Genomic DNA, 21,240 nt, shown 5'->3' on the forward strand with positions numbered 1-21,240 from the left:
GCATAACAGACTGAGGTAAGAGAGGAGGGGAATGTCCGGGGGTCGGGGGAGGCTGGCTTTGTGGGGAAAGTTCCATGGGATGATCCACAAAGCAGAACTGTGATGTGCCCATTTGGCCTTCTCATGGGGAAGAGAAGTGTTTGGGGGCCGTTGCCATTCTCTTGGCCACACTAGAGCCTGACTGTCAGTGGTCCAGATATATGGCGGATGCATTTTCATTCTTTGCATCCCACCCTCACCCCAGGACCTAGCGCAGGGTCTGCACACAGCTAAGTGAAAGGTGACTCTTGAAGATACCTGAAGGGCAGCTCACAGAGAAAACCCAAGGGAAAACTTTGATCAGTATAGGAAGGTGGGATTTTGGAACAGCCTTGTCTTCAACCCTGGTGGCAGGGGGACAACATCTAGGCTGGGGGCTGGTGCCCTGTCCCCTGGGCTTCTAGCCTCTGGGGCTGTACTAACACTTGTGGCAGGAGGAGCCACCCCCAGCCCCTAGCTTCATGCTGAAGCTCCGCCTGCTTCCACAGCCCAGTAGCCCATGGGACTCACAGGGGATGTAGATTTCACTGGTACCCATGATGCTGCAGCTCCTGCTGTTCTTGAGGACACTTGTGTCCCCTGGACAGTACATGGGTGTGCTGACCACACTTGGCTCGTAGAGGATGGTGCCTTTGGAGCTGCTCACAGCTGCGGGAACAGGAAGGGATGCTCAGGGCCCTGCCCTGAAACATCTTGGCCAGGCCAGGCCCCCACCTGCTGCAGCTCACTTCTAAGGACATTCCCATCCCAGCTACCAACTTCCATGTCTCTCACTTCGGCCACATAAAGTGCTTAGCAGTTCCCCATGTGTCTCTCCTCTTGCCCCAGAGCCCTATCTTCTGCTTCACTCTCTCTGTTTCTATTTGTCTGAGCCTGCTTCAAATTCTCTTTCTCCAGAAAAGCATCCCCTTGTCTATATGGTTCCTTGCAGCTTCTGAGCCCTGAAGCACTGGGACCACGCTGCATGTCTGCTCCTGATTCTGACTCCCATAGACTTGGGTAGCTCTGAGGGAGAGCCTCTCCATCTGCCAGGAGCTCCAGGCAAACAACTCTTCCTTTGGGGTGGGGGAAGCATGGTGAGGTTTGGGTAGGGGCCAGTGTGGTCTATTATGGGTCGATCAGCTCCCAAGACCCCAGAACCACTGGGGAGGGCTCATCTACTCACAGATATTCACGGGCCCAACACCTTCACACAGCCTGGGGGTGGGAGGCAAAGGAGACACAAGGGAACTGCATCAGAGAATGAGGCCAAGAAGCACGTGGCACCCCACCGCTTCTGCCTGCTCTATGGACCCTGTCAATGAGGAGGGCCTGTGGTCTGCATGCTGTTTTAGATTTTCCACGACCGCGGGATGGGCAATGGCAGCAGCAGCAACTTCAGAGGGCAGGAGAATAGACATATCTGGTGCCCATCCTTGACTTACCTGTGTTCCTCGCCCTCCAGCAGGCGCCTGTAGGTGGCGATCTCGATGTCCAGGCCCAGCTTGGAGTTCATCACCTCCTGGAACTCCTTGAGCAGGCAGGCCATGTCCTGCTTGGCCTTCTGCAGGGCCTCCTCCAGCCCAGCCAGCTTGCACTTGGCGTCGTTGAGGGCCGCCTCCCACTGCTGCTGTGTCTCGGCTATGGCACCCTCCAGTTTGCAGCACTGGGAGGAGAGGGCACAGAAAGGCATTACGGGACGCCCTGGAGCCCTGGGCTGACTCTTAGAAGAACAGAGAACACGGTCGTTGTGAGACTATTAGAAACAATATATATTGGTCTCTGCCCCCAGTTTCTGGACAGAACTCCCCCAAACCTTGTAATTTCCTAAGTGATAAGCACACTAAGAACATCCTTTGTTCTAACATTTGGTCTTTGACACTGGTTTCTGACACAGAGTCCCTAAACCCCTTAGAATTTCCTGGGTATTGGCAATGTCTGTTGTTTAATTAAGGTGACTCTAGGTAGGCTCCTGGATGGGGGCTGGTCACCAGAAAGACCAAGCCATGATTTGAAGCTGGGAATTTTCAGCCCACCGTGCAAATCTCCCGAGAGGGGAGAGAGGCTGGGAACGGAGGTAATAATTGATCATGCCTATGAGAGGAAGCCTCCATAAAAACCCAACAGTAGAGGATTCAGAGAGCTTCCAGGTTGGTGACCAGGCGGAGGTGTGGAGAGAATGGCATGCCTGGAGAGGGCATGGAAGCTCCACACCCCTCCCACATACCTTGCCTTATCCATCTCTTCCACCTGGGTGTTCATCCATATGCCTTATCATATGCTTTTATAATAAACCAGTAGATGTAAAGGAAGCTATTTTCCTGAGTTCTGTGAGCGACTCCAGCAAATTAATCGAACCCGAGGAGGGGGGTCACGGAGACCTCCAATGCATAGCCGATTGGTCAGAAGCACAACCTAGACTTGTGATTAGCATCTGAACTGGGGGCAGCCTTGTGGGACTTGGGGGGCAGCCTTGTGGGACTTGGGGGGCAGTCCCTAACGTGTGGGATCTGATGCTATCTCCAGGTAGGTAGTGTCAGAAGTGCGTTAAGTTGTAGAATACCCAGCTGGTGTTGCAGAACTGTTTAGTATGGAAACACCCTTCCCCCATATCTGGTATCAGAAAGTGTTGTGAATGTGACAGTGGGAGGGTAAAGGAGGGACACAGGAGGAAGAGTGAGTTTTTCCTACAGTCATGGTTATGTGTCAGATTCAAATCTGCTGTGGGTTTCATCCTAGGATTGTGACATCTGGTTCCTCTGGGGGATGGGGACCAGTTCTCCTGTCTATAACACCTCAAGGAGATCCGTGAGTTTCCTCTAGATAAGCCAAGTAATTTCTTTGTGACTAATAGATTTTAAGTGTCTGCCTGACCTTCACTAGCCTAGGAGAAGAGAGTGAGTCTGAGTTTATGAACTCTGCGGGGTCACCTTGAATTTCAGGATCATAGAATTGGAGTCTTTGGTTGGAAGGGGCCTTGGAGAACATCTTTTCTATACTCCCATCTAGTGAAGCATGCTTGCTATTCCATGTTGAAAGTAGGTTGCCTAGCCTCTGTTGGGGGCCTCACTGTTTCCTGAGCCTGCTCATCCTGCTGTGGGTCAGCTCTTCTGTAGAAAGGGCTCGCTCCCTCTCGTGGGAAACAGCACAAGTTTATTCCCTCCTCAACTGGGCCCCCAGGGAGGATGGACCCACCCATCGCGACCAAGACCATATGGCGGGTTACCCTGTGATGGCCTCATCTGGGCTTTGACGTTCTCAATGTCTTGCTGCAACCACTGGATCAGCTTGTTTATTTCCAGAATCTCGTTCTTGCAGTTGTGGAGGTTGTCACAGTGGGTCCCGGCTGTCAGCCGCAGCTCCTCATACTACCAGATAGGGAGGTCAGAACTTGGGCACCCACACTGTGGTCCCTCCCAGGCCCCTTTCCCACTGTCCCCCATGTCTCCTCTCCTGACTTCTTGGGTCAGGTGCTTTTGGATTCTTATACTTGTTCTGTTCCCCATCCCCTATCCATTTCTGGTCCTTTTCTGGGCTACTCCTTATTCCTTTCTCATATTCCAGCCCTGAATCTTTAGGCTTATTAAATTCTCCTCTAAGCTCCAAACTCCCCTCCTCTCTGTTTAGTGATTCTGTGTCTTGTCCTTTTCTCTCTGTCCTGGGATTTCCCTCCTTTTTGCTCCATCCCTACTCTGGACCTTGGAAGGGGATTCTGGGGTACCTAAGAGACCAAGGACTGAGGACACAGCACGTCTGCCCCCGCCACGGTGCATATGTTTGTATATTCTCCTTCAAAAGAACTGAAAACAAAATGCGCTATAATTTCCTATCTTGGCTTAACACTTTTTAAAAAAACTTTTGCACATTGAATCTAATTTCTGAATAGTGTGTTATAGATTACATTAATAGATTAAAAAATTAGCCAACTTTATATTTTCTACATATAATAGATGGGAGCGTTTTGCATAGAAAATGCAAAACAAGATAAGCACAAGTCACTCTCTTTGGTTATTGTGAAAATGCCTGTAGTTGCCCAATCAATACCCATTCTCCTCTTCTTCAAACAGAAGCCCAGAAAAGAGAATATTTCTCAGCTTTCTCATCAACGTGGTGCACGGCCATTGCTGGGTAGGGCTTCTAGGAAAGCTGTTTAAAGTTAGAGATGATTCAGTTGTCATGTTCCTTTTGCCCTCTCCTCTTCTGCCTGCTTGGAATGAACATGTGAGATTGGTGGTATCGCAGCCATCTTGGGGCATGGGGCAACCATGAGGATTAAAGCACTGTGCTAAGAATGACAGAATAGAAAGCTAGAAGGAGCCTGTGTTCCTGATGGTAATATAGAACCCCAGAGTCATCTGTGGGCAGTCTATTTCTTTACTTTCAAATTATTTGAGAAAAAAATAAAAATCAAATTTGTTTCAACTGTCATTATTATTATTGATTTCTGATCCTCACAGCTAAATACAATTTTTAAATAATAGAGTTACCTTTCTGGTTCTAACTTAGGAGGATGGGAAACTGAGGTTATTTTCCCTGAGCCCACCTGACTGATGAATGGTCCAGGAGAACAACTGGAGGAGGGGCCGGCCGGAGCAAAACCTGGCTGTGGGTGAGCCACAGACTGAGTCACAGGGAGTTGACGCCAGGCCAGGGTTTGATACCTTGATCACCATGGATCTCCAGAAAAAGGGTAGAGCATTGCTTGGGACACTCCCTGGAGATTGGTAACCATTGTCTTCAGAAAAAAGTCCAAAGGCCTCAGTGCAGCTCTGCAGATCTGCTGTGATCTGGCCCTGTGTCTCCAGCTGCATTTCCTTCATGATGCTTCCTTTCAGGCTTCTCTGGCCTGGCTCCTGCTGGCCCTCAGCCAGACGTCCTTTCCCCCATGCTTATGGAAATCATACTTGGCCTTCAAGATCCAGACCACATCCCAGTGCCTCTGCCTTTCCAGACACAATTTGTTACTTCTATCATCCTCCTATTCCCTTAGCCTGCAGCTTGACCTTAGCAGTCACTTCATGCTACCTCGTATTTCAGTTTGGCTGGTTACAGATTTCTCTCCCGTGGACTGTAATTTCCTTGAGGATGGGGATGGTGTGACTCTTAGTATCCTGATGGTTCCACACACCCCAGTAAGGCCCTCCTTCCCTGTTGAAAACCGTATTCACACCACACTCCCTACGCTTCACCCTGATTTATTTTCTCCACAGCACATGTCCATCTAACATAGATCCACTGTACTTATTTGTCTTGCCTGTCCCGCCCCTGCCCCTGCCTCTGGAATGAAAGTGACATGAAGGCAGGGATTGTTTGTGCTGTTCCCTGCTGGACCTCCAGCACCTAGAATGGTGCTTGGCAAACGATGGATGCTCAATAAATGAATGAATGAATGAGTGAGTGAATAATAATGGTGCCTTTCACAGATAGGGTGGGCAAGACTGAAATGATAATATTTGTTAAATCAAATTGCCCTCAAGGACACCAACTGCCCTCCCAGCAAGGCCCTAGTTACCTAAGTCTGGGGCCACCTGAATCACGGTTTCCGCTCCACTATTAGTAACCACCCCGTGCCATTAGCCTCTTCCCACACCCGGAAGCCCAGAGTCCTCTTTGTCATCATTGCCAATTAGCATTTCTTGAATGCTACTTAGGGGAGCAGTTCCAGCAAGTCTGTGGGTGAGTAAAGCTGGGGAGCTGTGATGACAGGCCTGGGCTGTCTGTGGGGTCTCCCACACGCTCTGCGGGGACCTGGCCTGAGGGCTGGCAGAAACAACGGGGCCTGGGTGTGGCATGGCCCTCAGTCTCTCCTCACCCACTTCCTGGGGGATAGTGGGTCTGGGGTCCCCCGGGCCCCGCCTGGGCCTCACCCGGCTCTGGTACCAGGCCTCTGCTTGGGCTTTGCTGCGGCTGGCGATTTCGTCGTATTGGGCATCGATCCGGGCAACGATGCCATCTGCCTCCAGCTCCTGGCTCTTGTCCATCTTCACAATGATGGAAGAGGTCTCTGAGATCTGAGACTGCAGCAGGCTGATCTCCTGGGGGTGGGGACCCCGGGAGATTGGCCCCTAGCTGACCACCTGTGGGCAGCATGGCTGCAGGTACCTCTTCATATAAGCTTTTCAGGAAGTCGATCTCCTGGACCAGAACTTCCACGTTGGTCTCCAGGTCAGCCTTTATCAGGAAGGCTGTGTCCCTATCCTGTGGCCAGAGAAGTGACAGTCGTAACCTGGGGCCACCCCTTCGCCAGCTGGGCCACCAGGCAAGGTGGTGGCAGGTGGCGGGTGTGGGACCCATCTTTCCTCACTTAAGCCCATGTGGAAGGGAAGGGGTGACAAAGCCAAGGATGGAGTGAGGGGTCCCCAGCCCCAGGACCCCATGCCTGGGCCTGGCATTCTGATGGGGAAGCATCTGAAGGGAATGGGGTTAAAGGAACCTTGAATGCATTCCTCAGAGCTCCCCCGTGGACCTCAGGCCAGAAAATACGTTGCTATCTATGTGAGGGATCAACAAGATGATTTTTATCTCTGGGAGTTTGAGTCAGAGTCTGTTTTGGCTTTGATTTGGCATTTGCAACATCTCCAGCTTCTTGGGCAGGTGTAAATACAACCCTTAACACAAGTTGGGAGGTGGAGGCCAGGTCAGTCCCTGCCCTTCTGCAAGGAGCGCGGGGAGGCTGGCCTTCCTCTCTCCCAGGGTCAGTGGGGCTGGCACCAGGGTCTGCGGGGTGGGCGGGCTGCAGGCACATTTGGACATGGTCCAGGGGCTGAGTGTTCCCAGGCCCAGTGGGCCAGCTCAGGGGGCCTTCTCCCTCCCTGGACCATCCTCCCTCACCTTCTTCAAGGCAACAAACTCATTCTCAGCAGAGGGCTGCAGGGAGAGCTCCTCTTCATATCTGGCAGAATGGGCAGGGGAAAATGTTTTAGTTGGGCTTGTGGGGTTTGGAAGGGCGTTGGTATCAGGTGTGAGGGTAGGAGCCTCTGGGGGCAAATCCGTGTCTCACCGACTTAATGCCCTAGGGAGGCACCAGGTCCAGCCCCATCTCTGGACACCTCTGGCTCCTCCATCCACTCAACACAGATGACTTTTATCATAGCCTCTCATTAGCCACTTTGCAAGTTTACCTTCCATGCTACTGCCCAGTAGCCTGTTCTGTGTTGAATCATTCTCTGGGAAGTCCTTCTTAAAGCTACCTTTATTCTATCTTGCTGCTGAGGAAGCTTACCTCATCTAGCTGTTTCCTCTGGGAGGGCAGTGAAGAGTTCGCTGCCTGTTGCTGGCACAGCTGTCTTTTCCGAGTTGTTCTGAGAGTTGGCTGTAGTCACTGAAATCCCAGCTGACACTGTGCCCCTCCTCACCAGGAGAGTTCTGAGCCTGGCCTCTACCTGCAGCTCACTTGCAGAGGTAGCACTTACTCGCTTTACCAGATCCTCAGAGACAGCCCGCCTATTTCCTCTAGGCTCCAAGGGAGCTCCTCACCCACTCACTGCCCCCGAAGGCAACGGAATCAGGGTCAGGGGTCTAGTCTGGCCAAATGACTCAGTTTGATGAGCGACATCGATGCATTAAAAGCTTCCCCATGCTTCCTGACCCCCGTCCTTCCATTTTCCAGCATAACTCTGCCGCTGCGCAGGCCCAGAACACTGAGCCTGCCGCCTGGGTTTCAACCCCAGCTCTGTCCTGTGCTAGTCATGTGAATTTGGCTAAGTGACTGGGCCTCTCTGGGCCTCAGTTTCATCATCTGTAGAATGAGGATAACACTGGTCCTGCCTCACAGAACTACTGTGTTACAAATATCACACTAGTTAATGTCTGCAAAGCACCACGCCTGTGCCTGGCACACGGTACTGTGTATTTGCTCTTATTGTTAAAATACCATCTGGTCTCATCTTTCTACTATTGCCCCATTTTAAAAATCAAAAGTCCTGGGCTTCCCTGGTGGCGCAATGGTTGAGAGTCCGCCTGCCGATGCAGGGGACACGGGTTCGTGCCCCGGTCTGGGAAGATCCCACATGCCGCAGAGCGGCTGGGCCCGTGAGCCATGGCCGCTGAGCCTGTGCGTCTGGAGCCTGTGCTCCGCAATGGGAGAGGCCGCAACAGTGAGAGGTCCACGTACGGCAAAAAAAAACACAAAAAAAACAAGAGTCATGTACCCCAATGTTCACTGAAGCTCTATTTACAATGGCCAGAACATGGAAGGAAACTAAGTGTCCATCAACAGATGAATGGATAAAGAAGATGTGGCACATATATGTAATGGAACATTACTCAGCCATAAAAAGAAACAAAATTGAGTTATTTATAGTGAGGTGGATAGACCTAGAGTCTGTCATACAGAGTGAAGTAAGTCAGAATGAGAAAACAAATACCATACGCTAACACATATATATGGAATCTAAAAAAAAAAAAGTTTCTGACAAACCTAGGGGCAGGACAGGAATAAAGATGCAGACATAGAGAATAGACTTGAGGACTGGGGGAGGGGGAAGGGTACGCTGGGACAAAATGAGAGAGTAGCAATGACGTATATACACTACCAGATGTAAAATAGATAGTTAGTGGGAAGCAGCTGCATCGCACAGGGAGATCAGCTCAGTGGTTTGTGGCCACTTAGCAGGGTGGGATAGGGAGGCTGGGAGGGAAACGCAAGAGGGATGGGATATGGGGATATATGTATACATATAGCTGATTCACTTTTTTGTACAGCAGAAACTAACACAACATTGTAAAGCATTTATACTCTAATAAAGATGTTAAAAAAAAAAAGAAAGGTGTAGAATTTTGGGAGGTGGGAGGTGCAGCTGGTGGGTCTTCCAAACCCATGCAGAAGGATTACATCAAGCCTCCCATTGCCCCCCTGTGGGCCCTCTCTCACTTGCAAAGAGGTAAGAATGGTGACTTTAAAGACTCTCCTAATACAGCTCTTTTTAATGAACTCAGAACCTCAAACCTTCTCAAAATGAACCCCCCATAGGTGGGATCCCCTCCAATGCCCCATGTATCCCTGCCACCCTCCAGCATGCCCATCAGCTCCCCAGACCCCAGCCACATACACTCCAAATGATACAAGAGGATGTCATACTCACAGATATTAACTGGAGAAACACCCTCTCCACTCAGCCTGATTAGGGAGGAGGCGGGGAGAAGGAAGGTTACTGTGGTGTCCAGCAGCTTGCAGCCATTTGGAGCGACATTTTTGCAATTGTTTTAAATGTATTTAGAAAAACCTGAATTATTTTTTATTGCAGAAGTAATGGAGGTTGAAATTATTGAAATACTAGTAGTATTAAAAATAATAATCTAATGAATGAAATAATGCAGAGTTTGGGGTTCATAGGAGTCAAACCTGTAATCTCAGAAACACATTTTTTGGTGTAAATGAGGTAGACACCTTAAGAAAATTAAAGCTAATCACATGCTACTGTCAGCTGGAAAGGTAGGGCTGTCATAGAACAAGAGGTGCTCTCTTTCAATAATGGACTGTTGTCAGGCACTGAGGTTATTACAGGTGTGGAGAGGAGTCTGAGTCATAAGTGTAACAATAACAATAATAAGTCTATCATTGTGGTAGCAAGTAGAGTAGTTTTGCTTTAGCATCTTGAGGACAGACGTGGCATTCATTATAAACAGACAGAACATTAAAAAGGGCTACCTACCTACTACCTAAATTATGCCACTTAATTCTCTCAACAACCCCATTAAGCAGGTATTATTATCTCAGTTTTACAGATGGCGAAACTGAAGATCAGAGAGGTTAATTAACTTGCCCATGATCACAAAGCAGGATTTGAGGTCAGATTCATTTGACTCCAAAGCCCATATCTTTGGCCATTAAACTGAAAGATAGCTAACATTTATTGACCATTTGCTGTGTCCCATGCATTGATCTAAGAGCTTCATGTATAGTCCATCACTTTAACCCCTTTACTAACATATAAGATAGAAACTGTGGTTATCCCCATTTTACAGGTGAGGACTGGAGAGATCAAGTAATTGGCCCTTGGTCACACAGCCGGTAATTGGCGAGCACAAAGCTCCCATGGGGCTTTGGGGATCGTGTGACCTGGCCTCTTTATTCCATCACTAAAGAAATTGAAGGCTGGGGTTGGGCAGGGGAGAGGATACTGATTTTCCTAAGCTTACATAGCTAGTTAGTGGTAGAACTGTCAGCCCAAGTCCTAGGACAATTTATTCTCAGTTCATACCACATATCCAGACCCACTGTGTAACCAACTTTCTCCTTTGATAGAACTTGATTACGGAGATCCAATCAGCTCCTAAGTTTCTATGGGGTGCTAAAAGTAGTTACACCTCAAATGTGGGAATCTGCTCATGATTTCCCTGGAAAGAAATTGCACCTGTATTCTTTGTCATAGTCCAATTCTACCTGCGTTTTGCTGCCTTTTCCAGGCAAGGAGGGGCCTGCAGCACCTGAGCCCCTAGGAATGCCCAGGCAGCTGGGATGGAATTGGTGCATCTGCCCTCACTTGCGCTCCTCGCCCTCCAGCAGCTTCTTGTAAGTGGCGATCTCCATGTCCAGGGCCAGCTTGATGTTCATGAGCTCCTGTACTCACGCAGCAGCTGCGCCATGTCCTGCTTGGCCTTCTGCAGGGCCTCCCCCAGGTCCACCAGCTTGGCCCGTGCTTTCCTGAGGGCCAATTCTCCGTGCTGTTCTGCGTTGGCGATGGCTGTTTGCAGGCTGGCACACTGTAAGGAAAGGAGGAAGCCGTGAGCCTTACTGCTAACCTCTGGAGATCTGGTGCTTCTTGAGTAGGAGTCCTGTAAGAGTGGCAGAATGACCCGGAAGAAATGAGTGTGTGGGGAGCTCTGGGCCCTGCCAGAATGTACCTGCATCTTGACGTTGTCGATCTCGGCTCTCAGCCTCTGGATCATCCGGTCCGTCTCAGAGATCTCTAGTTTGGTGTTGCAGAGATCATCACCGGGCTGGCCTGCCATGACCTTCAGCTCCTCGTACTGATGCCACCAGAGTAGAGTCAGTCACCCCATCAAACACTGGCGAGGGTACTGCCTGTGCACCCAGCCTGGCCCTCGGTGCCCTGAGCGGGCCCATCCATTCACTGATCATTCGCACATTCCCTCGCTTGTTTCTTGAGCACATCTACTCGCCAGGTGTGTCCTGGGCTCTGGGAATATCATGAAGAGCATAATCAGACCCCTGCCTACAGATTTTTGGCAATAATCAAACCAGCATATTATCGAGTTTATAGTTCCAAACTGAGATGGGTCCCTTAGGAAATGAACAGTGGCTTATGGGGGTGTGCTAAAGGAATCTGACTTAGATATGGAAGTGGTTGGGGGGATGGGCAGGGAAGTCCTTCAAGAGATGGAGATACTTGAGCCGGGCGCTGAAGGCCAGGAAGGATTGACTTAAGTGACCGGCTTGGGGGAGAATATTCCAGACCAGGAAACAGCCTGTGTGTGAAGACCCTGGGATAGGAAAGAGCATGCAGAGCTCTAGGAGTAAGAGGTGACTTGGCATTGTCCTTGGAGGGGGCGGTTCTTGGTCACGGGGCATACGTCCAGACCAACTGTGACCATGAATTTTGGTGGCCCTCCTGACGCAGGTGTTGGGGAAACAGGGAGGAGATGCAGGGAAATGGTGTTGGACAGTGCCCAGACTAGAGTACCCCGCTCTGAAGACTTTGTAACAGAATCCTCCATCTCAGGTGGCTCTCTGTCTAATGGTGCGTATCCAGGACACACTCATTTAGGAGAAATAAATGCACCCTCTGTCCTCCAGCAGCCTGGAGAAAACCCACGCCCTTGCCCAACAGAAGAGCCCCTGCCTGAACGAAGATCTGTCCAGTTTTGAAAGTGCTGAATAGCTCACCTTCTTCATTTCTGGACACACACAGTTAAAGGGAACAACAGCCTTGCCAGCAAAGGGACTCGTTCACTATACATTTCAACCATCCCACCTGGAGTTAAGTGCATCCCACCTCCACACACCACCAAGGGGCTGCCTTGCCCTTGCACCCCTGGCACCTGACACCCTGCTTCCTTTCTGCCATGTTGCAGTGGTAGGGACTAAGTCCATGCCCAGATCAGGGCAAGGGATGGGAGCCAGCTTGTAGGTGAGCAGCTGCCCCAGAAAAGCACCTGCATTTGGCAGAGAACTGATCTCATGGGTTGGACCATCCAGGCTACTACACCCCTCCAAAGCCAAACCTTCTGGCCGTCTGCATCTTTGGACAGTAGCTCTCTGTGGTTATTCCAACCTCCCTCTTCCCAGTACAAACTCTCTTGTTCAGCAGTGTTCATTTCTGCCTTCCAGCCCCACGGGACTACTTGCTCAGCCTTGAACCCCTCCCTGCTCCTTGGCAATCTTTTTCTCTCATTGCTTCCAAAACAGACTGAAAACCCACCCTTCTTGGAAGTGTGTTATTAGTGCTTTTTCCTTTCTGTGACTGTTCATTCACTTCATGGCCTCCCAGACCTTGGATTCCTCTTGTAGTTCATTCATTTACAACTTTGTAACCCTGCTTGTCATATAGTAGGAGCTCCGTAAATAAACAAGCCCTTTAGAAATAGCTTTATGACTGTTTCTCGGTTGTTTGAGTCTCATCCAACCCCCAACCAGTTGTAAGTGGTGTGGGGACTGTGGCTGTCCTTTTGAGCACCCAGCATTTCTTGACCACATATCAGTGTTTGTGTGTATTAGGGTTTCCGTATGCATTTCAAGCTTAGTTTTCATAGTTTTCAACTTGGCTCCTGCCAAGTTGAAAGAAACAAGGATGCTCACATGATTCCTGAGGCTTGTGGCTAGTAGTTAAACAATGATTTGGGGCTTCAGAGAACACTAGCCCTGGAGCCTATCACGGAGGTGCCCACGCTCACCTTGGTCTGGTACCAGGACACAGCATCAGCCCGGCCGCAGTTGGCGATGTCCTCGTAGTGGGCTTTGACCTCAGCGATGATGCTGTCCAGGTCCAGGCTGCAGTTGTTGTCCGTGGACGGGACCATCGATGTGTCGCTGACCCGGGTCTGCATCTGGGACAGTTTCTGCAGAGCCAGTTAACTCAGCATCACCTCAGCAAAAAAAGAAGGGGTCTCGAAATCATGCAGTTGACCTCCCATCTAAGTCAGGAATCCTTTGGCAACCCCGGCAGGGATTTCCCAGCTCATCTTATGCCAGCCATTTGATGGAGGGGGAGGTCCCATGTCAACCCCTGAGGAGTTTCTGGGTCATAGATCAGTGTGATGGGAGTGTGTCCTCAGCATCCCTTCTCAGGGCTCCCTTCTGTGTTTTTTCCCTGAGTATGAAGGATGAGTAAGTGTTCTCTGAATCCAAATTATATCACGTTGAATACGACTTATGTGATTCATATGCCAGCATTAAAGGTTTCTTCGGGATTGGGTGAGTTTTAGGACCCTGCTCCCCTCCCCCCCCACAGTGTGACTTCATCACTCTCTACTCCTCTCTCCCCTTCCACAGACCCAGGTCTCTGCCATCAGAGTGGCAGTGCCCAGAAAGAGGCATCTTCAGGGGCCAAGAAACACCCTGACCAAAGGGCTGAGGGGCAGCTTGCCTTATGAACTTTCTGGGAGGGGGAAGGGAGAGGTGGGTCTTAATTCCTTGGGAATGTTACCCAACGACATGGGATTTTAGGAATCGGCACTCCCTCCTTGCTAGGCCATGGGGTTGGGGGCAGAAGCCTCAGAGGTGGGGTGGGGTTGAATGTGGCAGGATTTCAAGCAGTTCTTCCCAATACCCATGACCTCCTAAGCCCTCCATCCCAGGTAGAGGCATTATATGGATAACACCCTGCCACATCCTTTTCTTTTCAAGGTCCAGACATAGGAGGGACAAACACATTTGCAGGCTCTTACTGCCTCAAAGAGCACCTGGAGGAAATTGGTCTCTTTGGTCAGAGAGTTGACCTTGGCCTCCAGGTCCACCTTGTGCATGTAGGCGGCGTCCATGTCCTGGAAAGACAACACAGAATGCTCCTCTGAGACCCTGACCCCAGGCAGCAAGTCCAAAAGAAGCTGGGCAGACTCTTCCTCCATGGCCCTTACAGTTTGGATTTTAGCAAACTCTGTATCTGGGGTTTGGGTTTGGGGGTGGGTGATTGCTGGGAACTGCAGGCTCGAATCTCCTGGGCTAACAGAAATCCAAACAGAGTCATTGGGGCCATAAATACAGAGGGAGGATTTTGGCAGGTTTGAGCTATCCAGATATTCTCAAGGTTGAAGTCACTTTTCTTGGGTGGCCCAAGGGTCCATCACCCCACATTCCAGGATTCAGTTTTGAATTTTCTCCTTTGAGAGACATTCCCAACCACTTTCTTCAGAGCCGCAAACTCATTCTCAGAAGCCGTGCACTTGTTAACTTCATCCTCATACCTGTAAGCACAGAGTAGAGAGGGCGTGCTTGTAAGTGTTTTTTTGTTTTGTTTTGTTTTGTTTTTTTGTGATATGCGGGCCTCTCACTGTTGTGGCCTCTCCCGTTGCGGAGCATAGGCTCCGGACGTGCAGGCTCAACAGCCATGGCTCACGGGCCCAGCCGCTCCACGGCATGTGGGATCTTCCCGGAGCGGGGCACGAGCCCGTGTCCCCTGCATCGGCAGGCGGACTCTCAACCACTGCGCCACCAGGGAAATCCCGTGAGTAAGCATTTTATTTTTATTTATTTTTATTTTTTAACATCTTTATTGGAGTATAATTGCTTTAAAATGGTGTGTTAGTTTCTGCTTTATAACAAAGTGAATCAGTTATACATATACATATGTTCCCATATCTCTTCCCTCTTGCATCTCCCTCCCTCCCACCCTCCCTATCCCACCCCTCTAGGTGGTCACAAACCACTTAGCTGATCTCCCTGTGCTATGAGGCTGCTTCCCACTAACTCTCTATTTTATGTTTGGTAGTGTATATATGTCCATGCCACTCTCTCACTTTGTCACAGCTTACCCTTCCCCCTCCCCATATCCTCAAGTCCATTCTCTAGTAGGTCTGTGTCTTTATTCCCGTCTTACCCTAGGTTCTTCCTGAACTTTTTTTTTTCTTAGATTCCATATATCTGTGTTAGCATATGGTATTTGTTTTTCTCTTTCTGACTTACTTCACTCTGTATGACAGTCTCTAGATTCATCCACCTCACTACAAATAACTCAACTTCGTTTCTTTTTATGGCTGAGTAATATTCCATTATATATATGTGCCACATCTTCTTTATCCATTCATCTGTTGATGGACACTTAGGTTGCTTCCATGTCCTGGCTATTGTAAATAGAGCTGCAATGAACATTTTGGTACATGACTCCTTTTGAATTATGGTTTTCTCAGGGTATATGCCCAGTAGTGGGGTTGCTGGGTCGTATGGTAATTCTATTTTTAGTTTTTTAAGGAACCTCCATACTGTTCTCCATAGTGGCTGTATCAATTTGCATTCCCACCAACAGTGCAAGAGGGTTCCCTTTTCTCCACACCGTCTCCAGCATTTATGAGTAAGGGTTTGATTGAACTCCTCCCAGACCGAGGAGGACTGTACTGGTGCAGCAAGAGTTAAGAGACCTCAAGTCCTTCCCAGCTCTTCCACTGACCTGTGTGTGACTCTGGGTAATCCACTTAAACTCTATTTCTCCCTCTGTAAAAGGGGAATAATTTTTTCTGCCAGAGTTTCTTTTTCCCTTTTTTTCTTTTTTAAGACTAGAAGGTGAGCCTGCAACTGATAGGAATAGAAATACATATTTATGAAACTCCATCCTCTTAGAGATTCACAATTCCAATCTTTAAAAAATTTTGCTGGGCTTCCCTGGTGGCACAGTGGTTGAGAATCTGCCTGCCAATGCTAGGGGATACGGGTTCGAGCCCTGGTCTGGGAAGATCCCACATGCCATGGAGCAACTAGGCCCGTGAGCCACAACTACTGAGCCTGCGCGTCTGGAGCCTGTGCTCCGCAACAAGAGAGGCCGCGACAGTGAGAGGACCGCGCACCGCGATGAAGAGCGGCCCCCGCTCGCCACAACTCGAGAAAGCCCTCACACAGAAATGAAGACCCGACACAGCCCTAAATAAATAAATAAATAAATTTTTTTTTTAAAAGGCAGATGCTTGCTTTACAAAAAAAAAAATTTTTTTTTTGCTGCCTCAAGTGCCTGATGGAACTGTGGAGTAAACTTTGTTCAGGACACTGTTCAGGTCGATTTTGATATATTTTCACTGAACCTCAGGGCAGTCATTTAAATAGTGTGCTTTTAGTCAGTAGGTGTTGCTGTAACTCAGAAACCAAGGGTGAGCCAGCTAAGGGATTGGCGAGGACCATCCTTTCTGTTGAATACCTCACTTACTGTAGTCTGGGTGATGGCAAGTCAAAATTGCCTCCCCTGAGGAGGATCAGATTGACTGGTTTATACTCTAGTGTGCACCTTGGAAGTGCAGGTGTCTCAATAACAGAGCCCATGTCCAGCAGAGTTAAATAATAAGCCAACTATAAAATAATATATTGCTTTCCAGAGTCGGAATCTTTTGCGAGATGACGCAGATGTCCCTTTGCAGTCATGGAGACAGACAAAGAGTAGGCTTCTTGTTAATAGCTATGCATGAGATGAGGGTCCCTTTGTTACCCCATACTTTGCTGTCTTCTTCTCATGAGATAATGACTGCAAGTCCAAACTTCCCTGACACGGGCATCTGCTCCTTCGCGCCCCTCTGGTCCTCATAAGGAGGAGTTCTGGGATGACTGCATGTGATCAGAAGGGTCTCCCACTCTCACCTGACTTTGAGATCTTCCACGACATCCTGCATGGCTCTCAGCTCAGCATCCAGCCTGCCCCTCTTGGTGGTGACGCCGTCCAACTGCCACTGGAGGTCGTTGATGTAGGTGTTGAAGATGGGCTCCAGGCTCTGCCTCACAGTCTCGGTGCCCTGCTCCTGCAGCAGGCTCCACTTGGTCTCCCGGACCTTGTTCTGCTGCTCCAGGAACTGCATCTGGATGGGGGAAGAAGAGAATGAAGTCTGGAGAAACTGGGGAGGCAGAGCCAGACACCCCAATTAATATGGGAGAGAGGAAAAGTATGCCCATCTGCCAATGATATAACTGACAACTCCAGGTCAAAATGGAAAAGCCCATCAAGCTACCCCGATGTTCTCTGGGGCTCCACAGAACTAGTGCAGTGGGCCTTGGAGGCTTTGATGGGGAGCTTCCATTCCTGGGGTAAGTGTCTCTACAACACCTGTTCTGGGTTAGGTTAGTTTGCCCAGGGAATTTAACAGCTTCACCCTTCCCTCTGTGTTGACTGAACCAACCGGCATGGCTCCCAAGGAGGATGAGGGGAAATTCCCACAGGTCCTGTGGGGCAAGCTGGACCCACCTGCAAATACCTCTGCCCCCGGGGAGATGCTTGCTGAGCGGATGCGCTTTCCCACAGGGAGGTCGTTGGGTGACTGCTGCGCTCTGGCCGGGGCCTCTCCAAAACTTCCTGCCAACCCAACCGCAAGGACCAGATGCAGCCCCCGGCTCACCTTGTCAATGAAAGAGGCAAACTTGTCATTGAGGGTCTTGATCTGCTCCTGCTCTTCTTTCCGTACCCGCTGGATGGTGGGGTCAATTTGCAGGTTGAGGGGAGTCAGGAGACTCTGGTTGATGGTGACCTCTTGGATGCCTCCAGGGGGGCAGACGGGGAAGCCAGAGCCCCCATAGCCACCACCAAAGCCAGCTCCAACACCGAGTCCAAAGCCACCACCAGCTCCACCGCCGAAACCAAATCCACTCCCGGCTCCGCCTCCAAAGCCAAGGCCACCTCCAGCTCTGCCGCCATATCCACCACCGAGGGCACAGCTGCCCCCTCCGAAGGAGATCCTTGGAGCCCCCCACGCCATAGAGGCTGCGGCTGCCAAAGCTAGCTCCTCCACCCACTCCAGCGAGGCCACCACTGCCCCTGGAGCGGGACACGGGCACGCTGCTGAAACCAGAACGGTCGACCCCAGGGACTCTGGCTGAGCCGGCACTGAAGACATGGCGGCTGCTACTTTGGCTTCTCACGGTGGATTTGGAAGTCATGGTTCCTGAAGTCTAAGAGGCTGAGGAGGGCATGAGAGGTGGAGGGTAGAGCTGAGAGGAAAAGTATGAGATAGGTTTCCAGCAGCCAGTGTACAGGGAGGAATAGGGCTGGGCTCAGTGTTGGAAGGTAAGCCTGCAGGTTGGGAAGGATTGGGCTTTACAAACAGTGAGATCATACCTGGGTTATTAGAAAAGATATAAAATATGAAGAATGCCTTTTGGCTTCCTTTAGCCAGAGGAAAATTCTCCTGCCTTTGATCTTTGATTTATATCAATACAACAAGACTATTCTCAATTCACTGAGGCTAGGAGTTAGACTGTCTCAAACAAAGGTTCAATATGCGTTGCTTGTGTATCAGAATGTACGTGCCCATCACCCCAATTTTGCAATTATTATGTCAAGGCCAGATTTATTTCATCCATAATTCCAATCTGATCTTTTGTAACAGCTGAGAACTTGGAAATCTAACAGCAATCTATTGCTTATGCCCTAATAGAAAGATTACCATTTCCCCAATGATTACAAATATGTTACATTTGACTTGTTTTTTCTGTATGTAAAAATTTGAACAGATAGAAAAGTATAAGAACAACATAATAGACCCCTATTTGTCTATTAAGGATGGATACCCGTCACCCAGATTTTGCAATTATTATCTCAAGGCCGACTTTATTTCATCCATAACTCCACCTACTTTCTTCATCCACCTTAAGTTATTTGAAAGGAAATTCCAGAAGAAAGGGCATATGATTTCATATTCAATTCAGTATTTATGTCTAAATGACACTCTTTAGAAAATGACCAAAATGCTTTTTTAACTTTATTTTATTTTTTAAAACATTGATTTTTATTACTATTATTTTTGGCAACGATGCACGGCATGTGGGATCCTAGTTCTCCCCGACCAGGGATGGAACCCGAGTCCCCTGCAGTGGAAGTGCAGAGTCTCAACCACCGGACCACCAGGGAAGTCCCCAAAATGCTATTTTTATATCTTAAAAATTTAACAGTAATTCTTTAACGTCACTAAGTTTAGTGAACATTCTAATTTCCCTTTATTCTTACTTATTTTTATAATTTGTTTGTTTAATTCAGGGTCCAAATAAGGTCCATACATGTTTATTTGGATGATACATCCTTTAAATAATACATCCTTTACATCATTTAGCTCTTCATCTTTTTGGCCATTTATTTGTTAAATAAACTAGGTTAACTGTCTTGTAGAGTTTTCCATTCTTTGGCTTTTGTGATTGCATCCTCTGATGTCATTCCATATGTTACTCTCTCCTCTATATTCCTGTAATCTGGAATCTTAAATTTGGAAGAATAATAAGTTTATTTTCCAGAAGTAGATGTAGTTGAAAGTGTATAAGATTGAGTATTACATATATATACATCCATAAATATATATATTTGCAGAGTGGTTGCATCATTTTGAGTTTCCAACAGCAGTGTATGAGTGTTCTGTTTGCTCCATATTGTTGCCTTGGTATCCTCAATTACTTTGATGTCAGCCATTCTAATAGTATGTGGTTTTTTCTGTGGGCTTTTAAAATTTAATTTATTTAAACTTAAAAAAAAACTCACGAAAACAGTTCACCCATTTCTCCCACTCCCACCCCTTCCCCTGCCTCTGGCAACCATCAATCTGATCTCTGTATCTATGAGCTTAGTTTTTAAATTTTTGAAAATTTGTTTTTTAGATTCCACATATAAGAGAGATTTTGCAGTACTTGTCTTTCTCTGTCTGACTTATGTCACTTAACATAATGCCCTAGAGATCCATCCATGTTGTCACAAGTGGCAAGATTTCATTCTTTATACCCATATACAATATTTACATATTTTAAAAATGCCTAAATTGTGCACATTTGTCTATCAAAATAAATTTCAGGGCAAATCCCCAGCCACCTAATTGAAGATGTTTCTGTGCTTTGCGGGGGACAATTTGTGGGTATGAGTTTGCGTATGTGTGTGTATACTCTTCCTTTAGGTGTTTCAATTATTCTTGTGTTGAATATACTTTGTCTTCTTTATCTATATATCCTCTTGACCCTCCTTTAACCCCTTGTTAACTCCGTCTATGACCCCTTATTCTCTTTTCTCGATATTCTCCCATACACCCTTTGTTATGCATTCAGCACGTCTACTGTCCTTTGTACTGACATTAACTTGGCCTTCATTTCCCTGCTGACTTTGTTTTTCTCTCTGCCTCATAGCTGACTTCTGTAAGTAATGGTTTATCTCTTATTGTCTCATTATATGCTTTTTCTTCTCTAATTTTATAGAGGGTTTGCTTTATTTTGACAATATTTTATAGTGACTTTGTTCTGATGAGTGATCATTATCTGCCTTTTGTTTTTCCTGTTCATTTCATTTTTAAATGTGTATTCTCTTTAGTGAGTCCTGGAACAGTTCCTTTCTGACTAGTGCTCATCTTTGAATGAGGTGAACTCCTTCTAGGCCAGTCGTTTGCAGAAAGTATTCTAGGGAGTGAGCTGGGGCCATATTCAGGTTAACAGGCTGTGCGAATAATTCTCTTATTCCTTAAAAACCTTGCCCAACAAATCACTGCAGAGTGACTTAAATTCGCAGTCTCTCTGCTTTTTTCCCCTCTTATTAACGAAATGCTGCCAATAGGCCTTGTTTCTGATTTGTTATTCAATTCTACTTCCCAGTTTCTAGAAAGTTCATGACTAATGTGGTCCTGCCTCAGGTCCTACTCCCAGTTCTGACTGTTGCAAACAAGGGATTCTTGGATTTGCACCTGAGGACCTGTCCTTCACATTGACCTAGTTGTGTTAAATGAGTCAACAGTGCCTGGCATGCAGTAAAACCTCAACATCAGGCTGCTCCTATAGCTTGTGTTCAGCTACTGTCTTGATGAAGATTTTCTTGTATACCAGGAGCTGAAAAAAAACAACAACCAAAAGCCAAAATAACAAACTGAGAACAACCAACTCACCCTGTGACTGGATACTCCTTCAGCACTTAGAGGGGCTTGCTCTGAAACTAGAGATCAGCCCAAGGTTAATGCTTAAGAACTTCTCAAGAATTTTCTGAGCATGTGTCTTGTCTGGACCTAGGCACAGTTTTCTAAATTCTCTCATATACACAGCTGCACCTGAATGTCCTCATTTCCCAGAGTCTCACTCCAGCTTAGCCTCTAGACCTTAGATGGTCAGAGGGTCTATTGCAT

At 48.1% G+C, this 21,240-nt stretch overlaps 1 protein-coding gene across 1 annotated transcript; it reads right to left on the reverse strand.

Moving 5' to 3' along the window:
* Positions 1-457: 457 nt before the first annotated feature.
* Positions 458-18,040, reverse strand: LOC307060426 (keratin, type II cytoskeletal 6A-like; the record flags this gene model as incomplete). Its single annotated transcript, XM_079714937.1, is given in 17 exon segments — positions 458-687; positions 1,205-1,236; positions 1,464-1,684; positions 3,261-3,386; positions 5,886-6,053; positions 6,121-6,216; positions 6,850-6,910; positions 9,083-9,136; positions 10,503-10,579; positions 10,585-10,722; positions 10,864-10,989; positions 12,874-13,038; positions 13,867-13,962; positions 14,322-14,382; positions 16,754-16,968; positions 17,503-17,842; positions 17,844-18,040. Coding segments are annotated over 17 exon segments (2,403 nt in total).
* Positions 18,041-21,240: the final 3,200 nt, after the last annotated feature.

This window comes from Hyperoodon ampullatus (assembly GCF_949752795.1).
Source record: "Hyperoodon ampullatus genome assembly, chromosome: 11".
Lineage (NCBI taxonomy): Eukaryota > Metazoa > Chordata > Mammalia > Artiodactyla > Ziphiidae > Hyperoodon > Hyperoodon ampullatus.